General features: G+C 31.6%; 1 protein-coding gene across 1 annotated transcript; it reads left to right on the top strand.

Moving 5' to 3' along the window:
• Nucleotides 1–1,124: 1,124 nt before the first annotated feature.
• HELRODRAFT_169099 (hypothetical protein) lies at nt 1,125–17,295 on the top strand (the record flags this gene model as incomplete). Its single annotated transcript, XM_009014929.1, has 17 exons — nt 1,125–1,215; nt 3,772–3,933; nt 4,227–4,378; nt 6,630–6,870; nt 8,134–8,619; nt 12,009–12,119; nt 12,350–12,409; nt 12,973–13,092; nt 13,508–13,687; nt 14,059–14,187; nt 14,642–14,751; nt 15,217–15,304; nt 15,497–15,592; nt 16,223–16,338; nt 16,603–16,777; nt 16,893; nt 17,166–17,295. 17 exons carry the CDS (start codon nt 1,125–1,127, stop codon nt 17,293–17,295), a joined length of 2,448 nt encoding a protein of 815 aa, XP_009013177.1.

Here is a 17,295-nt window from a genome sequence, read left to right as displayed (position 1 = left end):
TTACCAACGAATTTATATGCTCATTCCATTTCAAGTCAGACTAGATAATAATTCCCAGAAATTTAGCTGACGAGTTTCTGGATATCACTGAGTCACCTATGTGAATGGTTAGGCCAGAGAAGATATCATTGTTCGTTTTGATTTTAGGGCCAAAGACTAAATAGCAGGATATATACGAGCTTGTACGGCCACCCAAACAAACCAAATAAAAACATACACCTACATGAAAATAACAACATAAATGAAAGTAAAATCGTATAGCTAGCCAATGAAAACAAGTTAAATTTAACCAAAAATGAGCAGAAATTACTTAGAACAAAAATGATCATCAAAATTTATCAAGTTAAATAAAACAATTCATATTAGAAGTTTTTCCTTAAAAAATAACTTAATTAATTGAAATAATTAAATTATATCCTGTAAAAAAAAAGTTGATGTAATGATTTATTAAGAATTGAATATATATATATATATATATATATATATATATATATATACACGCCATATATATATATATATATATATATATATATATGGTGTGTGCATATTATGTAGATATAATAATATATTTTATATATAGCATATCGTAAGTACATACATAACATATACAAATCAGCCTTTAATCCAACAAGCAGATATAACACACACATACACACGCGCGCGGACACACACACGCGCGCGGACCTGATGTATATAAAAACTTCCTCAGAACATAAGGAAGTGTAAGTAGGCAAGCATCCATATGCTGAATGATGAATTGTTTTTATTCTTATTCTTATTGTTTTTATTATTGTTGTTGTTGTCGTTGCGGGGGCGTATTTTGAATAATTGTTGATGGCAGACGAGAGAACAATTACATTCAGTCCGCATGACGTATTGCTGACGTCATGATGACGACAATTTGTCCGTGGAATATTCTTTGGTGATCGAGAAAAAATTATTGCTAGCCACGAGTTTCGTACAACTCACTGAGAAAAACATGTTTAATAATTTTATATATTTCTGACTATTATTTACCAAATTGTATAAATTTATTTTATATTATCAGTTAGAATTTTTTTTTTAATTTTTTTTAAATAATAATAATAATAAATTGGGTTGAATTTAATTTTAAAATAATCACCATGGGGAGACGTTCGGCCGTATTATTAATGTTAACAATATTGTCCATTGTCGCTTTCTTGTGTCCTGGTACTGACACCATGGTGGTGACAGGTGAGTTGGTTTATCTCTGGTCACCTTCTTATTGTTAAATGATTGTTGTTGTTGTCGACGATGATGCTGTTGTAGTTGTTAATGATGATGTTATTGTTGTTGTTTTTATTACTGCTGTCGTTGCTGTTGTTACTGTTGTTTCTGTTGTTGTTGTTTGAATGATTTCACTGATGATGATCACGATGGTATCATTTACAGCAATGATGAGTGTGTTTACTAAAATTGAATTAAGAGAGTCATTTTTATGATAAAGAAGATATCTTCGATATTTATGATGATGAAATTTATCATCGATACTTATGATGATAAGATGAATCTGTGTTGTTTGTGTTGAACCTGATCTTATGTTCAGATTCATATGTTCAACTCTTTCGTTGAATTTGGTGGCATTTATTTTTTTCAAAATGAACATTATCGTGTATTCACTAATATATTCAATTCACATATTTTAATTTAATTGTTTGCAAATAATTAAAAAAGTAAAAAATTCAAACAATACGCATGGCCACAAAACTGGTTCGTTCAGTTTCAATCATGCATTACAACATACACCCAAACATTCGCAATTAAATAAACCATTCAAGTGAACACATAAAATATGAAATTAAATAATATAAATTGATTTAAATGTTAAATGAATGAATATAGATAGAATTATCGTTTGGCAAACATTTCATTCTATCCCAATAATAATAATGACGACTGGATTCTAGAGAGAAATTTTCTTGGTTTGCTTCAATAAAAAAATTACAGTAAGAAAAATCTTTAAAATAATCATCATAGTCCTAATCAAATGATGTTGTTAATCTATGTATTGTATGACCAATATTGTATGACCAAATGAATCGCTTGGTCTGATTTTTACATTTAAATAACATAGATATTTCGTATATATCTGGAACCAAACCTCAAGCTAGCCTCATCTCAACCCTTCTATTCAACTATGTACACAACCAACAAACAAAACAATGTAAACTTGTACAAATGAATTTAACTTCGTGTAACTTCACTTGCTTTTTTCCAATATCAGGTCATAACGCAATGAAAACAATACGGCAAAAGAGCACAAAAAATCCAACAACAAACACAACGAAACAGCAAAACAACAATCTCAACAATCCCAGCAAAACAACAACCACAGCAAAAAAAACAATCCCAGCGAAGCAACAATCTCAGCCAAACAAGCATTGATGCCAGAACATTTTAAAATAACTAGCAACACTTTTCACCTCATTGTGGCATCACATTTCAAACATTTCATATTTTGTCTGTGATGATATAACTCACGGTTGCGAATATTCTGAAGTGATTTTTTATTTCGTCGCTAACAGGAAACACCTTACAATAATAATAATAATAATAATAATAATAATAATAATAATAATAATAATAATAATAATCATCATCATCATCTTTTGCTTTCATTTTCAAATAACAAAATTAATTTATTTCAAATAAACGAAATAAATTTGTTTAGTTTTTCAAAACTTTCAAAAAAGATGTTTATTTCTAATTGAACTAGATAATTGTACTTATACCATGACTACATTATTTTACATGGTATTATATATTATTTATTAGTTTGTGACATAATACATTGTTTATAATTGTGCAATTAAATTAGGAAAAATTAATGTTTGTAGCTCAATTTAACTAAGGGTTGATACATAATGTAATGTATGTGAATATTAACTAGGTATTGTTTTAAATATCATTACAAAATTTACGTGTTGGTATTATTATGTGCGGTTTTATACGTGATAAAATTTCGTCCGGAGGTTATTTTACTGCAACGTCATACTATGTTATATGATGTCAGGAGATGTGATATAATGACATGTTGATGTAACGTGATGTAATGAAATGCTGATGTCTTTGACACGATATTGTATAAACAAGCAAGAACAGATTACAACAAATCAGCATCTTGTTAATGTTTTTCAATGGTAAATTAGCGTTGTCTGTAGACGCGCGCGTGTGTGTGTGCGTGCGTGTGTGTGCGTGTGTTTGGTATAGGAGAGTGTATTGAAAAGTAGAAATGCAGCGCTGAATATTTTTTAGAATGAAAAATGAAAAACAAGTTGTTTTTTTAAATGTTTATTACTTAATTAACTAATTAATTACTAACAGTTGATTGAAAAAATTGTTTTTGAAAAAATGCGTAAAATTGAATTAAAAATGGAATGAATCATTGTAGATGACTGAAAAATCTAACAATTATAATTTAATAGCCGTAAATTGTAACGAAGAAGTTTTAGTTTTTTCGCGTTGTTTGCCGCTGTATTACTTCTGCGATGACAGCACTGCACTGCAAGTTCGCAATGCAGAATAATCATATTGAAAAACCAAAATTAAAATAAATTTATTCATAATTTAATGAGGATTAATAATCTAAGATTTCTACAAAGATGCAAGAGACCATGATTGAAATCATACTAAATAAGTTTAAAACATGAAAACTATCGGAGTCTAGCAGAAAATCTGCACTACAATAAAAATTAATGCACGTGAAAACCTCATGGAAATTTATTAAATTATTATTCTACACACTAACAGCTATCAAATCACCGGAAAAAATCCTGCTGACTCTTGCTCTTTCTAGAAGGGAAAAAGTGCTGGTTAAAACGAAATTTGTAACATTTGACCTGTTCAGCCTAAAAATGGTCAAATTTTGGCCAAACCTTCAGTGTATCTCTACTGTGTGTGTGTTTGTGTGTGGTATGTATGTGTGTGGCAGGTGTGTGTCTGTCGCGTGCGCGAAAGTTTGTGTGTACTCGTTTAGAGCCTGACAATAAAGCTTTGTGATTCAAACAAATGATTGCATGGTTGAATTTATTTATGAATCATTTTTAAATGCCCTTATTAATTTATCATTTTCTGTTTATCATCCTCCTTCTATCGGCCAATCATTTTTTAAACTATCAAGTTATGAATTGATTAGCATTAACTATTGTATTTATTTTGTTAAATTTACAACATCTTTTTACTAATATATTTTGAAACAACAACAGAAGCATCGGCGACAACGACAATTGAACGAGAAAAAAGTCTGTTGAGTCTGTCCCCACTGCACCAACGAACCATCCACAATGGGGCGGTCATCTTCACTTGCTCCTATAACACCGACCCTCGCCACCGTGAAGATGACCAGTCAACCAATCAAGTTAGTCTGCGTTTGGTTGCACGCAAAATATCAATATCATAAATATCAACGGTGGCAGATTTAGGAAGAACCGGGAGGAGGCTGTTGTCTAGATCCACTCCCTCATGTCCAAAATTTTGTATAAAATTTTATATTTTAATTGCAATGTTTAAATTAAATTAATTTTTGTTTCATACGACTTAATAGCCAGTTTAAAAACAACATGTTGAATAATTTTTGAAGTAGTCTATTGAAACGTTGGTTCAAAGCTTAAGTACATTCATTCACGTTCTCAAGTCGGAATTTTTGAAGCATTTTTGTACCCCTCTTCTCTTAGATGCACATCAGCAGTTTACAATCAACCAACTAGGAGACTAACAACGTTCATGAATTCAAATACTATCTCGTCGCATTACTAACTTCTTTAAAATGTCACACATTTTAATAAAATCGTCAGTCTATTTTTATAATTTGGATGCACCACCAATTTAATTTGCTGACATTCAACTTTATTATCTGTACACGACTTAATGTTCTTTGATGAGTTCGGCGAGAACTTTGAAACTTAATAAGCCCACGAACAAAACAGCAGAGCAATAATTCATAACGATCATCTTTAGAACTATCTTTGTTAACATCCAAAGAACCGAGTTCAACATTAAGATTTTTAAAAGAATCAAATATTTCAAAAGAAAATTCAATGAGGCGCGAAACGAAAGAATGCAATTTGTGCGGGCTGATGATATATTTATATGCATCTGTGTATCTATGGTCCGTGTGTGTATGTGTGAGTGTGTGTGTGCGTGCGTGCGTGCGTGCGTTTGTGTGGCTGTAGACGTTATTATTTCTAATAGAATTATGCTGGTGATGTTGACGATGATGCCGCTGCTGAGTTAGCGATAATATGAAGATAATGATGACGATGAATGACACTTGGCATTATCATGATGATGACATTGACGATGATGATGATAATGATGATGATCTTGTTATGCTGATGACGGTGTAAATCAAATTTCGATGAAATATTCATTCACTAATTTAAAAATTCATCTCAAATTTTTTAATTACTTTTTTCTGACAAAAAATATTATTTAAAATATCTTTTTAAAATAATAAAATTAAATAAATGATTAAATTTTAAAACAACAACAACAATAATAATAATAATAACGGTATCTTTTTATTTAAAATTTGAAATTAAATATTTTCATTGAATGCTTACGCTGATGAGATTGGGAATGATTGATGGTTGACTACTCATACAGTTAAAAAATTATGACAACTTTACTGGAAAAGATGACTACAACGATTATGATGATGATGTTGATAATGTTGATGATGATGTAATAAGCGTGACGTCATATCATTAATCACTTTTTAATAAGGTGTCGGTTGATGCATGCATGCGAACATACCAGCATGGCTGCGTTTGTGTGTACATTTGTGGCTATTTGTGGTTGTACGTATATGTATGTGTGTGTGTGTGTGTGTTGTTTCTGTTTACATATTATGTGTAGTATATGTAAAAACAGCATGAAATGTGTGTGCTTGTTTGTATGTGTGTGTATGCGAGATTAAATGTGTGTGTGGTGTGTGTGTGTGTGTATGTGTGTGTGTATGTGAAAGTAAATGTGTGTGTGTGTGTTTATGCGGTATGTGCGTGTGTGTGTTTATGTTCACATACTATGTGTAGTTTATGTAAAAACAGCAAAAAATGTGTGTGTTTGTGTGTGTGTGTGTGTGTGCGAGAGTAAATGTGTGTGGTGTGTGTGTGTTTATGTGTGTGTGTGTATGTGAAAGTAAATGTGTGTGTGTGTTTATGCGTTATGTGCGTGTGTGTGTTTATGCTCACATACTATGTGTAGTTTATGTAAAAACAGCAAAAAATGTGTGTGTGTTTTATATGTGAGTGTATGTGAAAGTAAATGTGCGTGGTGTGTGTTTATGAGTGTTTTTATGTGAAAGTAAATGTGTGTGTGTGGTGTGTGTGTGCCTGTGGGTGGTATGTGTGTTTGGTGTGTGTTCATGTGTGTGCGTTGAAACTCTAATTTTGTTTACTTCATTAAGCGGAACGTAACGAGCCAAAACCTTTCAACACCTCTTGACGCCATCATCAAGATTATCGATCAAACTGCTAACAACCACAACAACAACAACACTACCAACAACAACAACAACAATCAAAATAACAATAACAATAGTACTAATCATAACATTAGCAACGACAACAGTTACATCAACAACATCAACCAACCAACTCTCTAAACAGGAAACGATCAAGTTCAGTTGGTACTTGAACGGCGTGGAACTGAGAGGGAATTCCAGTCATCACGTGATGATGAGGAAGGTGAGTGACCGCGGGATGCTATCCTACCTGAGAGTTGATCCGGTGAGGAGCAGGAAGAAGGAGGATGTGTACAGCTGCGGAGTTCCTGTTGACAGAAAACTAGGAGGTCCGATAAAGCGGTCCAACAATGCCACTCTGACTGCTTACAGATATTGGTCACAAGGTTGTTGTTATTTTCAGACTAGGGTAATTAAAAATTAATAATATTATTAGTAGTTTTTTTATATTTTATAACTTAAAAATTAATAATATTATTAGTTTTTTATATTTTATAATTTAATAATAATTTTATAATTTAATAATATTTTTATTTATTTATTCTTCGAGACTCAGTGCATTCGTGCCCCACATACATGACAATATCGAGTGTTAAATGTCTAAATTGGATTTTATATGGGGAAAATAAAAGTTGAATAGTTTGATCAATGCGTGTAGATTTATTAAGAATAACATTAATAAAAATGTAATCAACGCCAGAACCCCGATCATCATCTAACTACATCACAGCAATCACCATCTTATCATCACAACGACAACCACAACAACATCATTATCATCCCATTATCATCATCATCCCATCACCATCACCATCATCATCCCATCATCATCATCCCATCCATCCCATCATCATCATCCCATCATCATCGTCATCATCCCATCATCATCCCATCATCATCATCATCATCCCATCATCATCGTCGTCATCCCATCATCATCATCATCCCATCATCATAATCATCCCATCCATCCCATCATCATCATCCCATCATCATCATCATCATCATCCCATCATCATCATCCCATCATCATCATCATCATCCCATCATCATCATCCCATCATCATCATCATCATCCCATCCATCCCATCATCATCATCCCATCATCATCGTCGTCATCCCATCATCATAATCTTCCCATCATCATCATCATCATCGTCATCATAACGAAATCCAAGCAGCAGTTGAATTAAAAGAACAATTCAAATAAATTGTTCCGCGTAAGAAGATGAAGCGAGATTTATTGAAACATAACTAAAGACCTTGCGAATATTCTATTTTATTCGTATTATATATATATAATATAATATGTATGTATATATATATAATATGTATATATATATACATATATATATACATATATATATTTGTTTTTGAGTGAAATATTATAAGTAGGTATATGAGAATGGCTCGATAAAAATGGTTAATGAATGAATGAATGTTGGTAGATTAAAATTATTTGCTTGCATAGAAAAAATCAAATAATTTTTATTGACGTTTTATTATTTCTAATAATAATAATAATAATAATAATAACAATAATAATAATAATGATGATGATAATGATAATAATGATAATAACATCAACAACATCATCATTATCAACTCCAACAACACCATCACATCAAGCAACAACTATCTCTTTTCAGTTCCTCCAGACTTCCCGCGTTTAAACAACAACAGCATCGAAAACAACAACATCGTCGTCGTTCTCAGTAACACCGGCCAAGATAACGTTAAGAAAAACTCAATCATTAACAACTATAGCAACAATAATATCATGAACAACAATAACATCATCTACACACACATCGACAACCACAAAAACGTCAACCACAGCCACAAAAACGTCAGCCACAGCCACAAAAATATCAACCACAGCCACAAAAACACCCACAAATTAATAAAAATTGAGGTAAAAAATGGGCAGACAATAATAATATCATGTCCTCTTCATTGCGATCTCAACGATCAAGTCCATGTTAACTGGTACAAAAATTTCATACCATTGCACACCAACAACCACAAAACGATGAACAACGACAATAACAACATCCACAACAACAACTACTACTACAACATCCACAACAAATTCAACATAACCGGGACCAGCAACCTCAAAACTGCCAATCATGGTTAGAATAATTTTTGAAAATATCTCATACAAGATATTCTATCATGATATGTTGATGTTCTAACAAAACGCGGAAATGCACGCATGGAGAAATCGTCAGCAAAATTTTCCAACTCATACATCCACCGGTACCAAGTTGTTTATCTCACGTCACACACACTTCATGCAAGTCTCGCTCCATTCACTGTTCTAACTTCAGTAGCTTCTAGTTCAAATGTGCATCGCAAAGAACACACATACGCACATATATAAAACACACACACACATAACACACACACACACATATATATATATATCATCAATGAAGTTTCATGAAACCTACTGATATTTTAGGAAGTAAAATATTGAACCAATTCATTCCAGGTCAAAATTTGTGGTGCGTAAATCTAAAAATTAGTTTTATTATAAGCCTAACCCTAGAAAGAAAGACTGGAAAGCATATTTTAAAAGTTGAAGAGGATGTTGGTTAAGTAGTTCGACCTTTAACGGCCGAGAAAGCAAATTGCCGGGAGATTAAATGCAATCTTCTTGCAAGGAAATTAACGCAGTCAGCTCAATCAAAAAGAAGCACTTGCTTTGTTCAGCCGATTGTTTATGCTCACTTTTAAATTATGTAACCGCTGTTAGAACAGAAGATTATAAATATATATTTTTATATACAATACATATATTTGCGTAGTTGCTTGCGTATGTATCTCCTGCGTATGAATGCCTGTCTCCGTATGCTTATAAAACGTGTGTATTTCCATGTATTGGCATTATGTCCATATTACGCTACAAATTAACTCCAAACATCATGATAATGGTTTATTACTCAACTTACTCTGGGATCAACTTTTAAATATTTAGGAAATAAATTACAAGAACTGCAAAAATATTTTATAAGCACTTGCTTTTCTTTGAATAGGTATTGATCATGCTGAAAAATTATTATCTAATTATTAAACATTCATCAAATCAATATACCTGTAACCCTTGTTTTTATATACAAAGTTATACACCACAAAAACTATAGATTCTTAACTCATTAGAATACTGAAACATACAAGACAGAATGGTAGGCATGCTCCGTTAAAAGTAAGACTATGACAAATGATAGAATCGCTCAGTTGGAGGAATTAAGCTGTGGAATAAAATCGCCAGTGTTGAAGCCAGAGATATGCCGATTAATACTTTTAAAAATTTTGTCAAAGTCTGCTTAGAAATGCTGTCGAGTTTGACTAAATTTTGGAATTATGTGTCTTATTGATTTTTTACTTTATTCATAAGTTTGCATTTGAGTCTTGAATTGATTTCTGCTAAATTTTTTATTAGGAAACAGTTTTGAATTTATTTGTATGTGCTGCTTATTCTGTTTATAAATTGCACATTTGTGTATTGCTAATATTGACATATTATTGAGCTTATGTATTTAGTTAAGGCAATCATCACCAGTTTTTTTTAAACTTCTTGATTGCCTGTGATGCCAATAAAATGTTGCAAAAATGTACATGTGGGTATGTTTACACACGTATGTATTTTTGCGTGTGTGTACATTTGTTCATATATACACCCGCGTAAGTTTCTATGTGTATGTTTGTATGCGTGCACGTTCATACTCCGTCCTTCAGCTAGAGACACAAGGCAGATACCACTGCAATCAAATGATACTATGAAATGAACCGTTTAATTTGCTATCCGATATAACGTATGTCTATACAGTAACATATAATATAGTTCTAATTTATCTTTTTTAATCTGCACATTGTTTGCCAGTATCAAATAACATTCCGGGCGGTATTTAGTAAAATTTGCTTATCAACATTCAGATTAATTATAAAGTGAACGCCATTTCATTCAAGGAAATTTGTAAAATATATAGGTACAGTGAGCAATTGTTAAAAGATTCAATAAATCATTATTTTTAAAATGTATGCGGTTTATATATGTATAATTTAACAGATTTTATTCGAAATAATTATATAGTTCGTTCAATCGTTGTATAACATTGTTATCGAGGACTAACTATATTTAATTTCTTAGGTGTGGTAGAGGAGGCTGGTTCATAATAAAATAAAACTCGTTAAGTGCTATGAGCGCAATTACCTGATAACATTTTGTGCCCACTGCCATAAATTATGTCCTTCCATTGCTTCAGTTTACTTTAGAATGAAATAAAATTTACAGCTTGTTTGTTCATTGTTCTTTGTTCTTTAATTTCTCTCCTGTTTTTATTTCAAAGGCGTCCATTTTTAAATTTTGATTATCGTCTGCATACAAAAATGAAAAAAAAGTGAAAATGAAAAATGTTTTTAACTTTTGTTGCATGAGTTTCTATTTTTTTAAATTTTGCTTATATTTTTATACTTTTATAAAATAATTTTGTTGTTTTCTATTTTGTTAAACCTTTAGTTAATTCTAATCATTCTAAAAACATATTTGACTTCCAGGTTTTGATTTTGCTGCTCCTTTGTTAAAATAAAGAAACAATATATTGGTCTTTTTTAAAAATAAATTTCATTGTGAACATAACATTAAATGCCTTTTGCTTTGCAGGTTTTACTTCTTAACTAGAATTAGATAACTGGACTAAAGAGAAAAGAAAAGGTAAGCTAGCAAAATAAAGTAAATAAGGTTGAGCCTGTCCTTCCTTGTCCAGCTAGCAGTAGCTACAAGCTAGAACTAGAGTTTAGCTGGCTAATATTTTAATAAACTAATAGAAAAGTAAAAAGGTTACATATTATCAAAAATAATTACTACGGTACTGTAATAATATTGTATTTCTAATGAAAAGAAATACCCATTAAATTGGTTCACTTCTCTGTTTTTAAAAGTACATTCAGTCTTTTTTAGCAGTTTTATTAAAAAAAAGTGTTACAAGACTATGTCATTAATTATTATTATTTATTTCAATTTTAAATTTAATTTTAATAGTACTATATATTATAGTCAGAAACATTCAGAATGTAAAAAGCTTTAAAAAGCTACTATGAAGCTCTGTGTTGAATTGAGTTCGTTCACAGTTATGAATCAATACATTGATAAAATACAAATGAATAAAATACACATGTGTAATTTATTTGGATGTCTGATAGTATGAAAGCAAACCTTCCATAAATTTTCAAATGCAGTGGGTTTTGTTTTTTTGTTAATAAAAGTAGGTAAGCAAAAGATTATTAATTAATTATGTCAACTTTAATAAACCTTTTTTACTATATCACTAGTTCTGTTATTTACATATTCATGAGGTTATTTATCTACCTACAGAAAAGTTTTTTTCAATTTTTTTCTTGCCATCAACCTCTGATTTGAATGTTTTGCTTTCATTGTTCACAATGGCTCAAGCAACTAATCATCAACTCAAGTCTTAAATCAAACTATTGAATTAAAATAATAACTTTTTTATTTTAGGAGAGTTGCAATTGGTTAACATATCTCAAACTGATGATGGTTACTATGAATGTTCCATGGAAAGCAAGCATGGAATTGTTTTTTCTCCAAAAATTCTCATTCATGTTTCAGGTCAGTAGTTAATTATGTGCATTCCTGCTACAAAGTGTGTTACTTGTTAAATAAATTAGCTAAAAATATCAAACATACTTACTCATTGGCATTCAGCATTTGGTTTTTTTTTTTGTTGACTGGTTTGCATGTTTTGAAAACTCAAGTTTTATATATAAAAAAAATTGTATTTATTGTTATTTATTGCATTTTATTATTTTTTGAATGACTTGGATTTTTGTCTTCTGCAGATGATGCACAAGATGAGGGTTATATGAGTGATGATTCAAAAAACTTGATGTCAACTCAAGGTTTGTTGGGTTTTTGATTTTTGATTTTCTCAATAAGTTACTTTTCATCATGTATATACCTATAATTTATGTTTTATTCTATAAATTTATTTAATTTTTAGCTAATAATTTCACTGTTTAGTAGTCTCTGTCTAAATTACAATTTTTATTATGGTATTATTTTAATTTTTTTCTGTGTAACTGAGAAAAGTACTTTATAAGTTAATGGTTAAGTATGTTTTTTTTTGGTTTAGTTTGAATAATGTTTCCACGGTTTACATATTAATACCATTATGTTTTAGTGTCTTCAGCTGATGAATTGAATGCATTTTAACATTTTAACAAATGTTTTAATTGAGGATAAATCAGCTAAAAGATAGGTTATATATTTGCATAAGATCACCAGATACGGTTAAAGAAAGCAGAAGCATTGTCATCAACAACGGTGAAGATAACTTGGGAGGTGATAAATAAAAAGAAGCATCTTACTTCTGTGAAAGGATTTAAAATATGTGTAAATGAAGTGCCATTGAAGGAACTGTCCAATGAGTGCTCTTCAGTTTATAATGCATCTCATTCTGCAGAGAGTTATCTCATCAAAGCTCTCAAAAAGTTCAGGAACTATTCAATATCAGTGGTTCCATATACCACAAATGGTTCTGGTCCTAGCTCTAATGCCTTGTTTGTTCAGACCTGGGAAGATGGTTTGATTTTGTGTTTCACATCGATGCTACAAATAATAATTGCTGTTAACTTATTTTTATATTATGTTAATGTGACTGATTGATTGATGTTTTCATAAAAATGTTTTAGAATATTTTTCAATGTCATTAATTTAAATGTTATTTTTTATTTTACAATTAATGTAATGGTTAAAAAAGAACTTTACATTCATGTTGCTTGTAAAGTATAAAAAGTAGTTTATTTGTTTTTTATTCTATAACGTTTTTGTTCATATTACTTTTGATATTTTTAAACGAGAAAAATTTACAGTCTGTCTTCAATCTGAATTATGTATTTCATTGTTTTTATCATTCCAGTTATAATTACAAATAGTTTCAGTTGAGACAACATTTGAGTAAAACGTGTTAAGCGCCACACACTGTTGTTGATCTGCAGTTCCAGGTATGCCACAAAACTTGCAAGTACAAGCTCTGAACAGCACGTGCATACATGTACAATGGCAGCCCCCCACCAGCGCCGATCTCAATGGAGTGATTCGTGGCTATCAGGTTTACTGCATGCAAGTATCTGCCACTAATCACAAGTCTGCCCCAGTTGTCCTTGACATTACCAATGGTTTGCTGCTCATTGTACCACATTATTGTGCAGTCACTAGAGATGCATATGTGTTTTTTTATTTCATATGAGGATGTGATGTATAATTAATTATGTGGATGTAATGTTATTTACAACAGAGCTTGCTATCTAAGATATGTAAATGTAAATCTCTTTTAATTAATGATGGCTGTGGTGTTTTTCTTTGCAAGTTTTAATTTGGCTTATAACTGGATGAATGGATGGATGTTTATTCTGTGTTCGTTTCATCTGCAAATATGTTAGAATCAATAGCTTTTTTGTTAATATCAAATTTATGTGATTGCATGAATTCAGTTGATGAAATGTAAAATGAAAATTATTTTATGAACGTCACTGTAATTTTTTGTAAGGATCAGCCACAGAAGTCACAGTTGTTGATCTCATGCCTGGAACAACTTATCAGGTTCAGGTGGCAGCATACAACAGGATGGGAGATGGGGAAAAAAGTGATGGAAAGAATATCACTACTGCTCATCAAGGTTCAGACTTACATTACAATCTTTCATTACAATCTTACATTACAAACGTTTGCTACAATCTTTCATTACAATCTTACATTACTATCTTAAAACACAATCTTTCGTTACAATCTTACAATACCATCTTACAATCTTAATCAAAAGTTCCAAACTAAATAATTTTTTAGCTTTGTAGCTGGCGTTTGTTGCAGACGTCTGTTGTTAAAACAGAATATTGTTGTTAACTGATTATTTTTGATAGCAGATTGCATGCTGAAATTATGAATTTATCATTTCAATGTAATCAGCTGTTTGCTTGCCTATTTCTTTCTCGTCTGTCAAATTTCCTTCAAGTGATTGTTTTTTAAGTTCTTTTTTTTAATTTTATCGGAATTACCCCAAAAAGAGATGTCGATTATAGTCTGTTTTTCTTCACGAATTCATGTTACTCTTCTTCTTAACCAACCTTGAACAGCCATGGATGCCCCACGCAACCTCACATTAACCTTGACATTGGGAGAAAGACCTTCCATTCTGGCAACGTGGAAACCACCCCAGACTGTTGTTCCCGTAAATCAGTACAAGGTGAGGAAGTGCTTCTCATTTTTACTTTTCACTTTATTCATAATTCGACTCCTTCAACTTAATTTTTACGTTTTTCAATTGAATATTTATTTTAAGATGGATTAATATTGAGATCTGCTATTTAAGTCTAAATGTAGTTTTATGTAAGAAAGAAAACTTGTGTTTATAATGGGAATCCATGTTTTATCATTTACACTACAGGCTGTTAAATGTTTAAAAGTTTTTTATCCTATATTTTATTGCTATTTTAAACAATACTTTTTGGAACAAGGAATGGCTCAGTCAAGTTTTAAATGATTTTGTTTATATTAATCCTTAAACATTTTGTAGATGACTAGATTAATCCATTTGTTCATCTTCCTCGTAAACCTTTCTCTTGTGTGGGGACTTTGTTGTACGTTAACGTGAATTTGCCATTGCACAGAGCCTATAATAAAATACTAATACCGACATGCAAACACGCAGGTGCAGTATGGAATTAAGGGGCAACCACACACAATGAATCAGGAATTCGTAGAAGGCAACAGGTTGAAGTTCCAAACGAGATATCTGGGTCGGTTGGTTGGTTGAACATTTCCTTTGTGAATTGAATATGTTGGCTTGATGGTGGTATTGGGAATTTGTTTTAAATTACCATTAAATGTATTACAGTTGAAAACATACATGCATGTGTGTATCTTGCTCACACGTGCAAATGCACACGCAACTTATATAAATAATAATAAGGAAAATATGTGAATAACAGAAAAAGGTGTAGAGTATGAACTGTCGGTGTCAGCGAAGAGCCTAGATGAGGAGTGGGGTGAGGAGGCGGTGGGTTGTGTCGTCACACCAGAAGGAGGTTGGTTTGTTGGTTGATTGGTTGTTGGCCTGTTTGTTTTCGTAGGTTGATTCATTATTAGTTGTTCCATGTATGTTAGTTGATTGACTGATTGATTGATAGTTGTGTATGCATGGATGATGTTGATAGTGTTTTTATTGAAGGAATTCTTTTTTAATTCATTTTAAGCAGATCTGCAATGGTACAATGCAAATAAAATTTTGTGGTATTGCTACTTAGTTTACTTTTAACGCCACTTTATAGCTTCATACTGTACACATTTTATGTTTTTCTTTAACTTTTATCAAATGTTTTACCTATGTATGTATGTGTGTTGTTTTAACAACGCTCAAAGGTATGTGTCATAAAAAAGTTTAAAGTTTGTTTTTATTACCCAACTTCTAGCTTATATTAGGTACCATGCATTAGCTAGATGCAAGTTTTATGGTTTGTATGACGGCATAGTTTGTTAATATAAGATTGATATTTTAATTTTCTGTAATTTTTAATAATGGTTATAATGTTTATTAATGGTTGTTGGATTTTTATTTGCAAGTTTAAATGAGAATTATAACTGGGCGGGTTGACATTTTTCTGCATTCCCATTTCCACTACCTTTGAAATTACTGATCAACTCAAACAATTCATCAGCTCCCATGGGTGCCCCTCTTAATGTATCTTCTACGGATATCACATCGCAGAGTTTCAAGTTGACATGGGCACCTCCGATGATCAGCCACCAAAATGGAAGGATCGTCATGTATGAAGTGAGCAGTCCATTCCATTTTCTTTTTACTTTTTCTTAAGGTTTCATTGTTCAGGAACTGAATTGTTCAGGTACATTTGTTTGTACATATCGGTTACCTCTTTACATCGTACAAGAAGCGTATGTAAAGATAGTGATGTAGAATGGATGATACAGATATATGTACAATTGTACAGTTATGAGTTTTGATGTATGCTAAAAAAAATTTAAAAAATTTGTTTATATACATCGGTGCATGTATTGATGTAAATAATTTTCATTACAGATACGCGAGTTGTCGGACCAGACGATGGACGATTGGATGACCAACACGACGGAGAACTTCTTCTTGATCAGCAACCTGGAGAGTAGGGCTAGATACACATACCAAGTGCGGGCGTACACGGCTGTTGGTTCTGGTCCGTGGAGTTCTTCCACTGATGTGCACACTCTGCCTGAAAGTCTGTATCTTATCCACTTCACATTTCTTGTGCATTATTTACTCTCTTGGTTTCTTTTGTTGGAATTCTAATAATTTTTGTTTAATTTATTTTTGCAAATTATTTTGACATTAAGAGTAAGTGCAGCGTTAAATGTTTTGCATTAATATTTCCACTTGTTATTTCGTGAAAAAAATTTTTTAATCGTTTGTATTGCGTATAAGTGACAAAACGTTGAAAAAATAATTATACTTGAGTTGGATAAGGATGTTTTTATTATTTTTACCGTCAGGTATTTACAAATTGATGGAGACTCAGACATATAAGCAATCAGTCAATCAATCAATCAGCTTGTAAAGCTCTATTTCGGCGATGTTTAACTGAGCTCCTCAGTGAATTTTCAAAACAGATGGATTTTGAGATCCGCTCTGAACATCGCAAGCGATGGAGAAGTAGTCAAAGAAGGAGGTAGAGACTTCCAGAGAAGAGAGCCACAAAAAGCAAACGCAGATTTAGCAAGAGTGTTTAACACGAGTTAA

Source organism: Helobdella robusta (genome assembly GCF_000326865.2).
Source record: "Helobdella robusta unplaced genomic scaffold HELROscaffold_14, whole genome shotgun sequence".
Classification (NCBI taxonomy): domain Eukaryota; kingdom Metazoa; phylum Annelida; class Clitellata; order Rhynchobdellida; family Glossiphoniidae; genus Helobdella; species Helobdella robusta.
Note: the sequence above shows the minus strand (reverse complement) of the source record. Positions and strands in the feature narration are given on the sequence as shown.